Genomic DNA, 17,424 nt, shown 5'->3' on the forward strand with positions numbered 1-17,424 from the left:
CCTAATTTGGGACACATTTGCCCAAGGCTCAAGTCCTCTAGATTTCATTGTCTAGACTACTTAAAAACAACTTTTCGGCTTGAGCATAGACTGAGCGAGGACTACCTCAATCGTACGAATCACAAACCCACCGAATTTAGGTTGGGTTCAATGAACCAAAGCATGGAATTCGATGTGCCAAATATTTTTTAATTGATTTTTATTTATTTTTTTCATTTTTCATATTTAAAATTTAGATTATTTTATCAGTTTATTTATATGTAACTTTATTTTTTTTTGTAATATTTTAATTGTAATTATAACTTGTACACTTGAATTATATATGCACAAGCTAATCAAGCTAGCAACCCAAACTAGGAAATCAAAGTGAACCCAAAAATAAATTTTCTCAACCTACCCCTATGGACCGGGATCATTTTACATTGGCAAACCACGAACTCCAAACCCAAATTTGAACCAGCAAACAAGGTAATAGTGTCAAACCAACTGAGCTATGGGTCTAAAGCCCAGGACAGCCTCAAATCTTAATAAAATTATTCTAAATTGTCTGCAAGATCCATTTATGGCAGAGTTCTAAAGCCAGCACTGGCTTTCTGGGTACTATTTGCTTCTATTAGTATGATTTGATCCATATTCCAAGAATATAAATCACGAATGAACCTCGTATAACAATTTTTTGTTCAAACCAATCTTCTATTGAGCAGTTCTAAACATCGCCGTCAAATTTGGTAAGACCGAAATACATTAGGTCAACTAAGTAAAGAAAAATTGATCAAATTGGCTTTTCTCACCTGTTTCGGGTCTCATGTTTTTAGTTTCTTATATTTGCCACCTCTTATAGACTAATCTGGCATATCTCAGCCTTTTTTATTTTCATTTTTCTGCTTGAGATAAACAGAAAAATTAATTTCTTCAAAATGGTCCTCAACAAAATAGATTTTACAAGAGAACGCATGTTTGTGTTCCAGAAAAACGATAATTAGAATTTGGTTTTGGGGCAGGAGGTAACAGGTAACCATAAGAACAGGGATCATAATTTTTTGTCAGAAATATCTTTGCTAGGGACAATTAGGCTTCAAGGATAAGTCATTCTCTCCAGAAAAATGCTTTTAACCGAAAAAAAAAAAAAATGCAGTGAATTACATTTCAAAAGGAAAACATATTTTTCATGCATTCGTAAAAACCTTAGGGACATACTTATGAGGCACACAGAATACTCAAATCTGAGGGGTGAAGAAAACCCCAATGGGGCCATAACATGGTATTTTACATCTAAAATTCAAAGGAAAATGAGCAAAGTAAGGTAAAAAAAACCGTAAGTCTTCATATTAAAGCAAAAGGTTTAAATCTCAATTTCCAATTTCCTAGATAGAGGTCTTTGCAGACAGTCAATGAAGCTATCACCACGCCTACAACACCAAATCGCAATCAGATCTACTTAATCTTCTTCTTTGGCCTCAACTGCAATTCAAATTCAAAAATATAAATCGTAAATTTCACAATTCGGTGAAATAGTAGTGATAATTAGAAGAAACAAACAATTAAAAACACGTAAGTCATACCTGGTTGCTGTGCCCACACTTCTTTTTCCTGCAGTTCACAGCACGAGGATGCAGACGTGCGTAACATCTGCCACATAATGTGTTACCACATTAAGCATCAAATTACCAATTATATGTAGCATAGAACCACAAGAAATATACAGAATTGCTACCATTATATGTGGCAGAGAAGGTTGATCAACAACTCTCCACACAGGATATAAAATAAGACTGAATAAGAAAGGAAAAACACATATCAACCAAACCCTTCAAGAAACAAACTGAGAGTAAATTCCTTTTACTTTAAAACCAAGGAAATTGAGCTTCACACCTAGCCCTTTTTTACTTTACACCAAGGAAATTGGTCACTCTGAAAACAAAATTTCATAGAAATATTTTTATGTGCATTAACGACGAAATGAAATATTGAGGGAACATGCCTCAACTGAAGATACAGGGTTCGTGGGTGATGGAGAAAAGGAGATGTGGGTTTTCATCTCATGCTTCATGGATTTTTAGTTTGGCATATTCGCCAAACAGCTCATGAGTACTTAGTACTTACTATGTTACTTGTGAGCCAACTCCAAACACCATCGGAAAAATCAAGATCTGCACAAAATTATCATACCTACATTTTCCCTCCCATAGTTAGTTCAAGACATAGAACTGTATTTTGATGTAAAAACTTCACATCAAGATATGTGAAGCTCATGATCAAAGGTCATTTTGACAAAGCTAGAAACCCAAGCATCCATCCATGCTCCAAGACTCACCTAACAACTAAGATTTGATCACACAGTGCATCAACATAACAAATCAAAGAGAGGTGAGAAACAACACACAAGATTTGATGGGGTGTATAGCAAATGTCAACTACGTCCCTAGGTTCATGGAGTTAATTCGCTATAATATATTCGTATTACAGTTATAATTTAAGGTTCCATCATCCTTCACTCAAAAAAAAAAAAAAAAACTCCATTTCCATTTGAGACCTTATCCCTATTTATATAGATTGGAAAGAGTAGACAGTCCTTTTTTGACATCCACCTGATTCGTCAATGTGATCCATCCGATAACTTTGAAATGAGTGGTATACTATTGTAAAAGCTCTGAAATGAGTCTTAAACTACTATACACTCCGAGAAGAGTATAAAATGACACATGCTCTGAAATGAACTAAAACTACATGTAATCCGAGAAGAGAGAGAGGATAGAAAGGAAAAAAGAGGAAAAAGGACAATTGGGAAAGAGCACCTGTCGAACGACCATTATTCCCAACAAAACGTGAAACACAAACCCACAATGAGACATAGAGAGCAAAACTCTAGGGGACGAGCTCAAAAAATTCCAACATATGTAAAATTATGAAAAAACCCTAGACTTCGCCCAACCAGGAAACACTCCCAACAACATTGATTCACACCCCATAACTAAAAACCTCTCATTTAGGATAAAACTAACCAACCCGTAGAAAATGACAAACTCAGTCTCCAAAAATACTAAGATTTGTGAAATTTTTCGATATTAACTAAAAAAAGAAAATTTGGAGAGCACACATGTCAAACGATCTCCATTTCCGACGAAACTTGACAAAACTGTCATATTTTGAGATGTAGAATTCAAAAACTTAAGTCCCACACCCCCAAAACAGCCAAAGTGATTAAATTACAAAAATACCTAGTGGGACGAACATCCCCATTCCACTCCCAAAACGAGGTAAGAAAAATCTAAAAATACCTTTAAAAGGTTACTTTTCTCTCAAAAATAAGATTTCAAATCCAATGAGACAAAAAACGTAAAAATCTGAGAAGTTCACGAAAAATCCCCAAAATTATAAAAATACCCCTCAACAAATTACTACTCGACCTTAGACAATCACTTTTCGCCAACCTAAATTCACAAAATTACAACAAAAACAACTATAGGCACGAACTAAACTCAAAATATGAAATTACAAAAACACCCCTCGAATTAAATAAAAAAACCAATCCAAAAACCCACTTGAAACTGATCCCAACTTAACCCAATATACCTTTTACTCAATTCCATCGACCCGCTCCAACTCAATTCACAAACATGACTCAAGTCGGCCCAACACATTACACCAACTCACTAATTGGGACCGCACCTAGATTTGAGTCTCTAAGCTTACTACATGATTGAGGCTAGGTTAGGACAAAGCTTAGGTAAGCTTAGGTCATTTCAGTTTGGAACACCGATATGCCTTCCAATTTCATTCGATCAGACAATACGTGGTACTCCAGTTTAACTTTGGCATGCGTCACCAGTGTCCCAAGGGACCAAATTAACAATATTCAGACTACGAGACTTTTGGGGTCAAAACATAACGAAAATATGAATATGTATTCTTATGAGTGCAAAGGGACAGAGTGCGCCCCAGGGCATTTTCGCGAATAGTCATCCAAGCAAAAATACAAATAAAATGCATTCAACACAAATAATTACAAACTGAATCATCATGGGTTGGTGATCGATTTAAAATTCAAAATTTTCATGCATTAGTAATCGATTAGAAATCCAAATTTCTCATGGGTTGGTGGTTAATTTAAAATTCAAAATTTTCATGAGTTAGTGAATCGATTAAACTTTATTCTCATTGTGAAAGTAGTGAGTTGATTCGGTATATTTTGCTAAGGGATGCACATTATTTCTTATTATGCCACGTAAACCTCGAAATTTTGAATATGAAATTTAAGTTTTTTCCAATGCACAAAATTTGGAAAATTATCGCCATAAAATTCGATTGGCTAATCCAACATAAAATGATGATGTTTGGGCTTAAGCCTTTGGATCTTGACCTTGACTTTGGCCTCCATGATTTGACTTTAGGACATTTAACCTTTCACTTGACCTTAGCCTTCACCTTTTGACCTTGGGAAATATTTGATCGTAATAGAGACAGATCACTTCGATCGGGTAGGTTCCTTGCCTAACACCTTCTGTTACCCATAATCTAACCTCTTACATGTATCTCTTACTCGTAGATCGACCCAAATCCTTCTGGTATCATTTTTGGTTCCTAGACCTAAACTAGGTGGCAACTCCCAATTTCCTAAAATCCCCCAAATACCTATACTCTTTTACTTAAAAAGTGTCAAGACACTTTCAATGACGACTCCACTGAGGATTTTAGGGTCAAATTTGACCTGATCCAAGATTTTCCTTAGGTAGACCATTGAGTCAACCAGTTGACTCATATAAGACTTAGAATAGGTTAACTTTTGTCTTTTCTTTGGTGGGTATGCTTTTGTGGTTTGTAATTATTTGTGGTGAATACATTTTATTTGTGTCTCTGCTTGGATGACTATTCGCGAAAATGCCTCAGGCACACCCTGCCCTTTGTACACTCACAAGCATACATATTCATATTTGAGTCATGTTTTGACCCCTAAAACCCTGTAGTTGAAACATTACTAATTGGTCCATTGGGACACATGCAAAAACTTACAACTTCAATCCAGTACCTTCGAGTATATTAAACTAGAGCACCATGTACTGTCTAACCGGATGACATCGGAAGGTATATCGGTGTTCCAAGCTGAAAAGACTTAAGCTTTGTGCTAACCTAACCTCAATCACATAGTGAGCTTACCTAGGTGCAGTCCCAATTAGGCCATGACTCGAATCGACCATGAGTGTTCCCAGGTTGCTCTGTTTCAATCCAACCAACAAGTGGGCGGATCGATCCACACCGCTCAATTTGAACACGCAATACCGATCCGGCCCAATAAAACCAACATGATTAATGAAATATACCAGTCAAACGGAACCAATTGACCAAATTGGCAAGTGGATCTAATCGATCAAACCTATTGGACCAATTGGTTGTGGTTACCAACCTTTAGATTAATTCATACCTAATTAGTTGGGCCAATTAGACAATTTAAGTCATTCCACTCTTGAGATACCAATTGGACCAATTAATTATGTGACTTGAACTGTTTAAACTCAACCCATTGAGTTAGATCAATCTGTTTTACCAAGTTGACCAAAAGTTCAACCCAATCAAGGTTAGATCCATGACCAATCTTCATCTCTCTTGTAGTCTGTTTAGGCTTACGATACATTTAGATACAATGATTGACACTAAACTTGGGCTAAAAAAAATTTTATGGTCCTAATTCATATTCAATCTTTAATTGTGTGGTTAAGAGTTAATTTTTTAGAATCAATAGTTAATCTGATTCTCTTTCAATCAGGTCGTAATTGCTCCTAGACGTCCAAAACCACCATTTGTACCACTTTGGATCCATCAAGAAGGTTGTCTTACCAGAGTACCGTCATCAAGTCCAAGTAACTTATCCTTGCAATGTGAAGGAACAACTACCATGGATGAAATAGAACTCTGTCTGATTTGGACTCTTTTCAAACACAAATCACTACCTCTACCTAAGCACAAATTGATGGCCTGAAAATTGAGAAGAAAACTAAAGTCAAAAAACCTCAAGTTGTGTTTGACGTTGCTAAAGACCAAGAAGTAGATCAAGTACTTACCGACCCTACTTTAGCTTGTCGAATAACTCTGCTTGAAAGTGCACTAAAAAATATCAAGGATCTAGATGATCTCGCCCTAGGATTAGGGGCAATGACACTATTTTCCACTGTTCGTCTACAGAAAAATTTATGGTGCCAAATATAGATAAGTTCGATGGAATTGGATGCCTTAAGACACACTTGAAAGTAGACATTGACATCATGCAAGCTCAAGGACTTATCCATCCAACATTGATATCGAACTATTACGAAGGGATTTGAAAACGACTAAACAAAAACTTAGGAAAACCTTCACTGAGTTCATCATCCGAATTATGGGATCGACTGTAGGCACCTCATTTTTGCACTTGCCCAATTAATCAACTCGTCAACCTGATTGCGACAGTTCCCAATGATGGACAAATATTCTAATGTTTGTATTTGTAACTAGATGTATTTTCAAAGCTCGGATGAGATATTTCAAACAAGCAAAACTTTAGAAATCACGCTACACTAAGAAAATATGACCCAAAAACATAAAAATCATTATGTTAAGACAAAAAAAAGCCTTACGAGAAAAATGATCAAAATACCCCTAACATCAGAACATCCTTAGAGCCTACATTATACTTAGGAAAATCCTTTCAAATACATAAAGCAACAAACTAAAACCAAATAAATTGTTTCACCAATTTCTACAAAATTACCAAAATGCCTCTCATAGGGTCCACAATTATTTCACACCAAAAATCCATAAGTGACACAAACCAATATTCTCATTGAACTTCTTACAAAAATTGATTTCAAAACGTCTAAACGCAAAAGTCTTTTTTGAGGGCAAAACAATAATTTTTCAACCTTAAAATTCAAAAAATTTGAAATTAATAATTAAAATATTAATTAACGTAAAGTGAAATCTTAATAAATCAAATTAAAAATTTTTAACGAATAAAACAAATTAATTAAACCCACAGGTTAAATTTTAAATGATGGCCCATTTACTTAAGTGGGACCCACATGATATTTAATAAAGAACCCTCCACAAGAGGTCCCAAAGAATTAAAAAATTAATCTAATAAAAAACCTTCCATTGGGGGGTTTCCAAAAATTAAAAAATTCTCATTCTACATAAGTCAAAAAATTCAAATAAAACTTAAAAAAATATTATCCTAATCTAAACAACTTAATAAATTAGTTAGAGATAGACCTCATCTCTAAGAGATTTAATCCAAACCCTAATCTTCAAAAAAATCTTTAACAAGGAGCCTCCACCACCTAATTTCGTAGGTTAAGAAAAACCCTAGAAAAGAGAGGTAAAAAACTCTCCCAATACTTCTCAAAACCCTAAATCTGAAGCCCCAATTCCATATTTAACCCCAAAGCATAGTTTTCAATCTAAAAACACTTAGAAACTCTTAAAAACACTCCAAAAAGTCTATAAAACATCCAGATCCAAGGAAAGAAAGTCTTATCTCGAAGGTCGGAGGCAGATCTAGCACCAAAATAAAGCAAGAAGATTCACACGAGGAACGCTCTCCGCCAATTTCTGAGGGAATTGACCGTCGCAATCACTTAAGTAAAAAAAACAAGAGTAATCTTTCGTTTATTTCAGATCTAGGCTATTTTGCAATGTAAATTTTTGAAAAAAGTTAAGACCAACTGTCACGCCCCAAAAACTCAACCCGAATCCCCATGATTCCCAAGTTGAATTCCGAGGCATGATATAAAACCCATGTCATGATAATCAATACATAAACTTAAATGACAAATAATATAACTATATGTCATACCTGATCATTGCTCAACAGAACAAACACGTATCCTCAAACATCAGAAACACTTGACATATATACTTAAAACAGTAATGTCATACTATGGTGTTCATAATTACATAACCAAAAACGATAGCTAAAGACTTAAACCTAACTCTAGTTTAAGACTTATTACTAGTAATACCCATGCTCCACTCCTGGAAGCTTGGACTGATCATCTATAAGGCCCTGGCACTGAGTCTCCTCGGAAGGATCACCTAAACCAGGTGCGCCTGAAATTTGTGATGTCGTAGGGGTGAGTAACAGGGGAGTTACCCAATAGGGGAATCTTACAATTCTAAATAACAGCATCCTATATGCAGTTTAAACATTCTAAGAATTCATAAATCATGCATATTTGATATTCAACACAATTAAAAATAATTGAACACCGATGTCATAAAACTTAGTAGGAAATTAAAACACTTAAAAATCTGAAGAAAACAATTGTTCATAATATAACATCAAATAATAGAGTACTATAATAGAGAGTTGAGGGTCACGACTGATGTGAACATCTCAGTCAAAATACGATTATTCCAATACTTCACCAATGTGGAACCCCACCGTTAGTTCCTGATTCTATGGCCAGCCTCTGCCATAATTTGGGTAACTGTTTTCCGGCTCAGGTTGGCCGTTGACCAAGGCCTTAAGAAACGGGCCAAATCAAGTAGGTCATTCTTTCTTGACTACTCTAGACTATTAATGATCATTAACTAGCCATCTTCATCTATGCCAATCTGGCGTGCATGTGATCCTCGATATTCTCTATCAATCATACAACTATCTACATCTTGTTCTCTATTAAAGATAGAAAAGAAACTCCCGGATTCCTGTTGTGATGTTGTGTTCTTATGCATCCCATAATACATAGGAACTCAAACAACGCAACTGTTATCCTAGAATAACACGTCATTCCGAAAATATCACAACATGTTATTCTTTATAGGTTTTCACAATCTCTTTAATAAATCACTAAAATACTACATATAAGTATTTATTTTCTTTTCAAAACGTAATGAAAAATAAAACATACACGTGTTTTAAATACCCAGTCCACTCTTAAATGTACAGTCTTATCTCTCTTTTCTTTTTCTTTCTTTCGTGTCTTACACGACCCTTAGTCGAAGCATTTCACTCATTCGTGTCTTACACAGTCTATGACTGAAGCATCACTTCATATTTTCTCTCCTTTTCGTGTCTTATACGGCATACGCCGAAGCATCTCACTAACTGGATATTTTAAAAGCACGACATTCAATTGAGAACTCGTTCTCATATTTATTTTAATAAATTACTTTTCTACCCAACTTTTAATTAGAAACATTTCTTGGAAATCCATCACTAAAATGATTAAAGTAAACTGTCCACCAGTTTAACTTATTCAAAAATCATGTATGTTTATAAAAATGTGAACAAAATATGTATTGTGTAAAAAAAACAGCAACTTATATAGTTACTGTATTTTCTTTTTGACAAGTACAAAATACGTATTAAGTACTTATAAAATACGTATAAATTAACAAATATTTTTTTTTTAGCATGAAACTAAAGTAAACATAGTAATATATTATATAAAAACTTCTTTTATAGTTGCTGTATTTTATATTTAATACGTATAAATACGTATAATGTACATATAAACACGTATAACGTACGTATAAAGCAACCATTTTTTTTTATATTCTATCCAACAATCATGGTGTCAATTTAATACAAAAATAACAGCAACTTTCATAGTTGCTGTATTTTATTTTTAGCATGTATATTTACGTATAAAACATGTATAAATCAATTACAAACATGTAAGAATTCCTTTTAAACAAAATACCAAATACTAGCATGCTTTAAAATCATAAAAACACTAATATAAATATGTATAAATAATATGCATGTTGTTAAAAAAATTTACAAAACAATTTTAACTTTAAAATTTCTAAATCAAAATTATTTTTAAAAACAAAACAAATCCAATTTTTACAACTATAAAATCAGCATTATACATATATATTTTTACTAAAACTATTATAATTAGTTGCAAGGGCCTACCTTATTTCTTTTCCTTTCCTTCTTTTCTTTCTCTTCTTTCTTTCTCTTCTTTCTTTCTTTCTTTCTTTTCTCTTCTTTCTTTGTGTAAAGAAAATGAAACAACTAAAAAAATCAGCTAATATCTTTATTTGATATATTTTTTTTAAAAATATCTAGATATTACAAAATTCTAATTCTTTTAGAATTTCTTAAAAATATCTTAGTCAATTTGACTTAGTCAAAGTTGTTTGACTAGTCAACAATAATTGACTTGACTTGACTTGAGTCAACCATAGTTGACTTAGTCAACATTTTTTTTTTTTTAACATTACACCAGCGTTCGCCGGACGGGATTAGTGTCTAACACCTTCCAGTTCCGTAACTTGATCCTTGTACCCACAATCGTTTCGTAGTTTAGTATTTTTTATCGTTTAGAATCATATTTTGGTTCCTAGATCGTAAAACTAGGTGACGACTCCCAAAAAAATAAAAATAAATCCCCAGTGGAGTCACCACTGAAAGCACCCTCGATCTGTGGGTGTAGATCCGTTTTTTTTTTTTTTTTTTGAATCGCCACCTAGTTTTACGGTCTAGGAACCAAAACATGACTCTAAAGGATAAAAAATACTAAAGTACAAAATATCGTAGGTGCGAGAATCAAGTTACAGGACTGGAAAATGTTAGGGACCAATCTCACCCGGTGAAAGTAAGTCTACTTTTCCCAAAGATTTACATTACAAAATAGCTTAGATTTAAAATAAATGAAAATATACCCATGTTTTTACCTAAGTGATTGCGACGATCGATTCCCCCAGAAACTGAAGGAGAACATTCCTCATTTGAATCTTCTCACTTTATCTCTATTGTTAGATCTATCTCCAATCTTCGAAATGAGACTTTTTTAAAAAATTGGATGTTTTTTTAACAAAGTTTTTAGGTGTTTTTAGATTGAAAACTAAGGCTTGGAGATTAGGTATAGACTTGGGACTTCAAATTTAAGGTTTTAAAAAATATTAGAAAATTTTTTACCTTGATTTTCTAAGATTTTTTTTTACCTACCAAATTAGGTGGATTAGATCTATTAGAGATAAAGCCAATTTGTAACTAATTTGTTAAGTTGTTTAGATCAGGATAATATTTTAGATAAGTTTTATTTGAATTTTTTGACTTACATAGAATAGGAATTTTTTAATTTTTGGAGAACCCCCCAAGGAACAGTTCTTTATTAAATTAATTTTTTAAATCTTTGGGGCCTCTGGTGGAGGGTTCTTTATTAAATATCATGTGGATCCCACTTAAGTAAATGGGCCACCACTTAAAATTTGGCCTGTGAGCTTAATTAATTGGTTTTATTCGTTCAAAAAATTTAATTTGATTTATTTAAATTTTACTTTACATTAATTAATTTTTTAATTATTAGTTTCAAAATTTTGAATTTAAGGTTGAAAAACTTATCGTTTTGCCCTCAAAGAGGACTTTTGCGATGAAATTTTTTTTTTCGACATTTTGGAATGTTTTAAAATCAATTTTTCATAAGGAATTCAATGAGTATTGGTTTGTCACTTATGGGTTTTTGTCGTGAAATGATCGTAAACCCTATGAAGGGCATTTTGGTAATTTTGTCAAACTTTGTAAAAATTGACAAAATAATTTATTTGATTTTAGTTGTTTTATGTGTTCGAAAGGGTTTTCCTAAGTGTAATGTAGGCTCTTGAGATGTTCTAATGTCAGGAGTATTTTGATAATTTGATCATTTTTTAGTGATATTTCTCATAAGATTTCTTTTTGTCTAAACATGATAATTTCTATGTTTTTGGGTCATTTTCTTAGCGAAGCATGATTTCGAAAGTTTTGCTTGCTTGAAATATCTCATTCGAGCTTTGAAAACATATCTAGTAACAACTACAAACATTAGAATATTCATCCATCATTGGGAACCGTTGCAATCGGGTTGACAAGTTGATTAACCGGGCAAGTGCAAAAATGAGGTGTGTACATCAACCCAAAGAGAAAGAAAAGGTCAAGATCATCCTTAAGAATCTCTCTCCAACCTATGCAAAGTGCTTGCTGCCTCAATATCTTCCCACTTTTCTATCTCTTGAAGTTGAAAATCAAGTGGAAAATGATTTTTCATTGGGGATTTTTGGTAACTTGTCAGAATCCAAACCCAAAAGTTTCAAACCTAATACAAATTCCCTACAATTGGCCAATACCTCTATCGCACCAGCCTCTCAAGCTACTCAACCTAAGCGTGGGAGACAATTCTCCAACCTTGGAATGTCCGTTAATGTTGCCTATCAAAAACTGATGAAACGGTATTACAACCCAGGTCCCTCTGAATTTGGCCAATGGACAATTCTTTGAATTCCATCAAATGCTTGGCCATATCCTTGATAGGCTCATTGACCAAGGTCATTATCTACCTATCAAAAGCAGCCTCAACCCACTTTGAACCTAATTTCCTTCGCCGAACTCGAACCAATCAACCTAATTTCTTTTATCCACCCGATCAATCCTAATGACCAATCTTGCCTCCATCTGAATGAGTCCATCTACCTCATAACAAGGAGATGGGGAAAAAAAGAGTTTGTTGAAGCAATAGGTTATTCAACAACTGACAGGTTTGAATCAAAATATAAGTCAATGACAAAAGAAAATAAGTTCAAATATTCCATCATGAAGATATCCAAAGTGGCATAAACCCAGTATCATGTCCATCCATTCAGAATACTCTCCCAACTTTGCAGTCAAGCATCCATAAGTTTTTTCTAGTTTTGACTCGATCGTGTTGATTCAATCGTGTCAATTGAATGAGATGAGTTAGTGAAAGCGCATCAACTGATTCGTTAAGAATTGATGATAGGGTATTTTTTGGAGGGACGGGGAGCCACTACCTAGTTATAGGCCTAGGAATCAAAAATGACTCCAAATTGGATTTGGGTTGGTCCACGGGTAAGAGATATAGGTGAAGGGTCGAATTAAAAATTTCAAAAGGTATTGGGCATCAAACCCTCCCGATTGAACCAATCAATATCTACTACGATCCCAAGACTATCATTGGTCAATTGGAGAAAACTAAGGTATAGATTGATATTCTAGGATGGTTACATCATCATTATTTTATGCCCAAGTCCAAGAATTAATTACAAAAAATGAGGCTTCAAATTCACGAGTTAAAATTTTCCAATTTTTACCACATTCTTCCGATTGATTTGAGGATTTTCCAAGGTGTTGATGTCCAATAAGAATTTTGTGAATGGCACAAATTGGTCTGCGTAGCACAAAACATGGCAAACTCGAACAACATTCGGGAGAATGACCATAACTATCACAAAGAACACTTGTGATTCATGGTTCACTCCTAAACTCCATGACAAAATCAATAAATTCTATTTGATCTTACCAAATTGGAAGTTTTATCTCTACTCTTTACTAATGCTTAAAACATACACATAGTTGACCAATTGAAAAGAAAGAAAAACCTGGGCCTAACTTCTTATTCGATTGTCCGATTGACCATTGTAATATATGCATTTGGGGTAGAATCAAATTTTCTATCCAAATTGAACAAAATTCAGCAGCTTCTAGATCATTCATAATCATATTTTGAATCCATTAACTAAATATTACTCTAATATTTCCGTTTTGCTCCTTGTAAGGACGAAATTTTTTACTTTGAAACTTAAAACAATCATAACTTTTGACCTGATTAACCATTGTAATATATCCATTTGGAGTACAATCAAATTTTCTATCCAAATTGAATGAAGTTCAACAATTTCTGGATCATTAAGAATCATATTTTGAATTCGTTTACTAACCATCATTCTAATGTTTCTATTTAGCTCCTTATATGTGACGAAATTGTGCTCGATTAAATTTCCTATTTGATGATCAACAATAAGATTAAATCGAAGAACATTGATTATCATTGAAATTTATTTTGGCGAAAATTTCGACCACAAGGAATCAGACATAAAGATAATTTTATTTTTATTATTTTTTAGCTTTTAGTGACTTTAATAAGATTGAATTTTAATTTGTATAATTAAATTTGGAATTTATTAATATCCAAGAAGTCTTGGATTGTAATAGTTTAGGGAAGTAGGACGATTAGACAATACCGTCTCGACTCCTTGAGTTCGGACACCAAGTTTGGTGTTGGTGGCTCAAGTCGACACAATTCGTTCTTCCCTGTCTTGAATGGGAGGTATTACTGTTCTCACCCACAATTCTTTGTGCTTAGTGGGTTACTCTTTGCCTTTTGAGTGTTTTAATTGCTAATTCCACAAGGTTTGATCACCAATTTAGTAAAACGACACCCCTACCAAGGAATGGAATCGAAAAAATAAGGATTGGAAGTCATTACCAATTCCTTGCCCTTAGGAAAAATTGGAATCACTAGTTGCCAATCAAATTAATTAAAATCAAATAGAATTCGACTTTAGGACCCACGAGCTCAATAGAAAAAGTCCTTTTTGAGTTGCACCAATTGCACTTCTTGATCATCATTGGTGCCTAAGAAAGGTTCTACCCAATTGGGGATATATTACATCTATTTTAGAAAAAATGTGATTTAAGAGTACCCTTGTTCTATGCATTGTGCGTTGTTTTTTAACTGGGGACCGACTTATTGGTTTTGATTTCATAGAACCGGATTGGAAGGCTCAATGCTTGTTTCTAATAAGTTCAATTAGGAAATGTCTAGAGTTAGACACCCTCAAAGTCCAATCTTTTTCTTTCTTTATGATTGGTCAATTATGTGTGTGCTTTGTAGGCATTAGTAAAGAGTAAAGATAAAACTTCCAATTTAGCAAGATCAAATAGGATTTATTGATTCTGTCATGTAGTTTAAAAGAGAATCATGGATTATATGTGTTTTTTGTGATAGTTATGTGCATTCAAGGAAATTATGTGGTATTTCATGCAGAATTGAAGCCATAAGATTAGATTCGCCAATTTGGCTAAAATGATGATGATCAGGCAAAATCCCTTGGATCTTGATATTGATTTTAGTCTCTCCAAATTGACCCAAGGATGATTTAGCCTATTAGCTCGACCTAATTCTTTTCTTGACCGAAGTATGAATTTGGATCATAGTAGAGCGATTTTCAAATCGAGCGGGTTCGATGCCTAACACCTTCTGAAACCCGTAACTTGACCTTTTATCCATTTCTCTCACCCGTGAACCAACTCAAATCCGATTTGAAGTCAAATTTTGTATTCCTAGACCCATAATTAGGTGGCGGCTCCATTCCCCAGAAATTACCCTAACCATCGATTCCTGACGAATCGATCGAGGCGCTTTCAATCTTCTGAATGGAATGGGATCAAGTTTTATCACATTTTTCCTAGTATGAAAACCAAATAATCCCATCTTTAGAAATAGAGGAATCAAAACAATTTTAGTTTCTCACATTGAGGTAAAAACGAATAGAGCCAACCAATCGCAAGTTTGAAGAACCTCTTTCCCAAGTCCCAACCAATGCATGTCTATCCTCAACATCCCTTTGGTTCCGTAAGTGAAACCAAGACACTTGGCTCCAAGGCTTTGAATCATCTAAAAGCTTTCTATGGGATTGAAAATGTTGGAATAGCTTACAAGGCAACTGAGGTTTATTCCTTTACTAGGTCTCAGAAGATGTCCCAAATCCTAAAGGTATAAATACCACGATTTCCGATAAAAGTGAAGATGTAACAAGATGATCTTATATCTCCCTTGCACTCATTAACTCAAGCGAGCTCTACTTTATTTGATATTTTAACTATGTTTCAACCTATTATAAAGTGGGGAAGGATCTTAAAAAGAAAAGTTCTTTGGATGGCATATGATGGAGCCTAAAATATTAAATATAATACAAATATGTTCTACTGAATTAGCTCCAACAGTCTAAGGATATAGTCGAATTTGCTACAAACCCATCAAATCATGTGTTCCTTCTCTCTTTCTCTTTGATTCATAGTAACTAAATCCTAATGTTCGAGGTAAGCCTTGGAGATGGACATCTTTCCCGGATTTTCTCAATAAGGCGAGGAGGTAAAATGATGTGGATAAATGTAATCAGAAAATATCTTAAGATCTGGTAATACCATAGAACTAGGATCAAAATCCTACCTCCCCACATAAACCCATAAAAGAAAAATATAGATTCTAAAAAACATGCCCAGACCGAAATATAACATAGGAGTCAAACTGGATAAAGCATATTCAACATGACATTCAAGCAAACCGTCCATTTCAGAACAATGATCCAATGAGTTATTAAGCTAAGGGTCACAATGGGTCTCAATTTTTGCCAAAAAAAATTAAGAATTTTTTTTTTTTTTTGGCCAAAGAAAGTTTGTGGAGCAAAAAACTTGAGATCCAAGCGCTAGAACTTGAAGAGACATCTAAGAATAACAGACCCATTTCATATAATTAAGAATCAACAAAGAAAAACATGAACTTTAGACCAAGATAGAGCACCACTTACTTTCGGCAAATCATCTTGTCCTGGTTATACTTTCTGGCCAACGCCATCAAAGATGGCTCGATGATCCCACCACGAAGTCTCAAAACGAGATGCAGAGTCGACTCTGTATCATAAAAGACAAACTTTCTTTCAGAAAAAATCGATCAACAGATTGAACCCAAAAAAGAAAGAAAAAAAAAATGGAACGATTCTACAAACCTTTCTGGATGTTGTAATCAGCGAGAGTTCGTCCATCTTCGAGCTGTTTTCCAGCGAAGATCAATCGCTGCTGATCCGGAGGAATCCCTAAGAAAAAAATAGAAGAAATGAAATCAGATATCGAAAAAAAAAATATGAAATTAGGGTTATGGTTAGGGTTTGATGAGTGCCTTCTTTGTCCTGGATCTTGGCCTTGACATTGTCGATGGTATCGCTCGATTCGACTTCTAGGGTTATAGTTTTCCCTGTTAGGGTTTTCACGAAAATCTGCATCTTCTCTTCTGTTCGTCCCAAATAATTCTCTCTTTGTTAAAACTTTATTATATAGGTCTACCTAAGAGATTAGGGTTTTTAGTTCATGCTTCAAGAACTCGTTCGAGCTGCCGAGTCAACTGGGTTATGGATTTTGTTATTAAAATAATTATTTATTATTAATATAAGATGATTATGTGATCAAGCAATTCCATTCCTCGTTATAATAATAACCAAAATTATAACTATTTAAATATAAGTATAAATGTATAATTTTAAAATGATTTAGATAATTTCATCTAAATGAGATGACTCGGACAAATTAACTTGGTATCCATTCGAGCGAGACAAAATGACAGGTGATTTTATAAACTCATCTTTGTGGAGGTAGAATACTATGCCTTTTACGGAAGGAAAATCAAGATCATGTTGTTCAAGTTTCAAAAAACTTATTTTAGAATCCATTTGAATATACTTTTAAAAGTTTAAAGAAAGAAAGAAAGAAAAAAAAAGTTGTATTTTTTTTTGGTTTTTGCATCTTCTTTCCTCTCCATTAATTGAAGTTTTATTTTGAACTGAAATTGAATCTATAAATGGAACAACACCAACTCTTCTCTTTCTCTATTT

The 17,424-nt window shown here is 33.9% G+C and overlaps 1 protein-coding gene across 1 annotated transcript; it reads right to left on the reverse strand.

The window, feature by feature from the left end:
- Positions 1–1,224: 1,224 nt before the first annotated feature.
- LOC147390840 (ubiquitin-ribosomal protein eL40 fusion protein) lies at positions 1,225–16,875 on the reverse strand. Its single transcript, XM_086457429.1, has 5 exons — positions 16,716–16,875; positions 16,546–16,632; positions 16,348–16,450; positions 1,563–1,629; positions 1,225–1,461 (listed from the first exon to the last, which is right to left on the reverse strand). Exons 1-5 carry the CDS (start codon positions 16,816–16,818, stop codon positions 1,435–1,437), a joined length of 387 nt encoding a protein of 128 aa, XP_086313555.1. The 5' UTR covers positions 16,819–16,875; the 3' UTR covers positions 1,225–1,434.
- Between the last annotated feature and the right edge of the window lie 549 nt (positions 16,876–17,424).

This window comes from Akebia trifoliata, chromosome 11 (genome assembly GCF_017979445.1).
Source record: "Akebia trifoliata isolate Shusen 1 chromosome 11, ASM1797944v1, whole genome shotgun sequence".
Lineage (NCBI taxonomy): Eukaryota > Viridiplantae > Streptophyta > Magnoliopsida > Ranunculales > Lardizabalaceae > Akebia > Akebia trifoliata.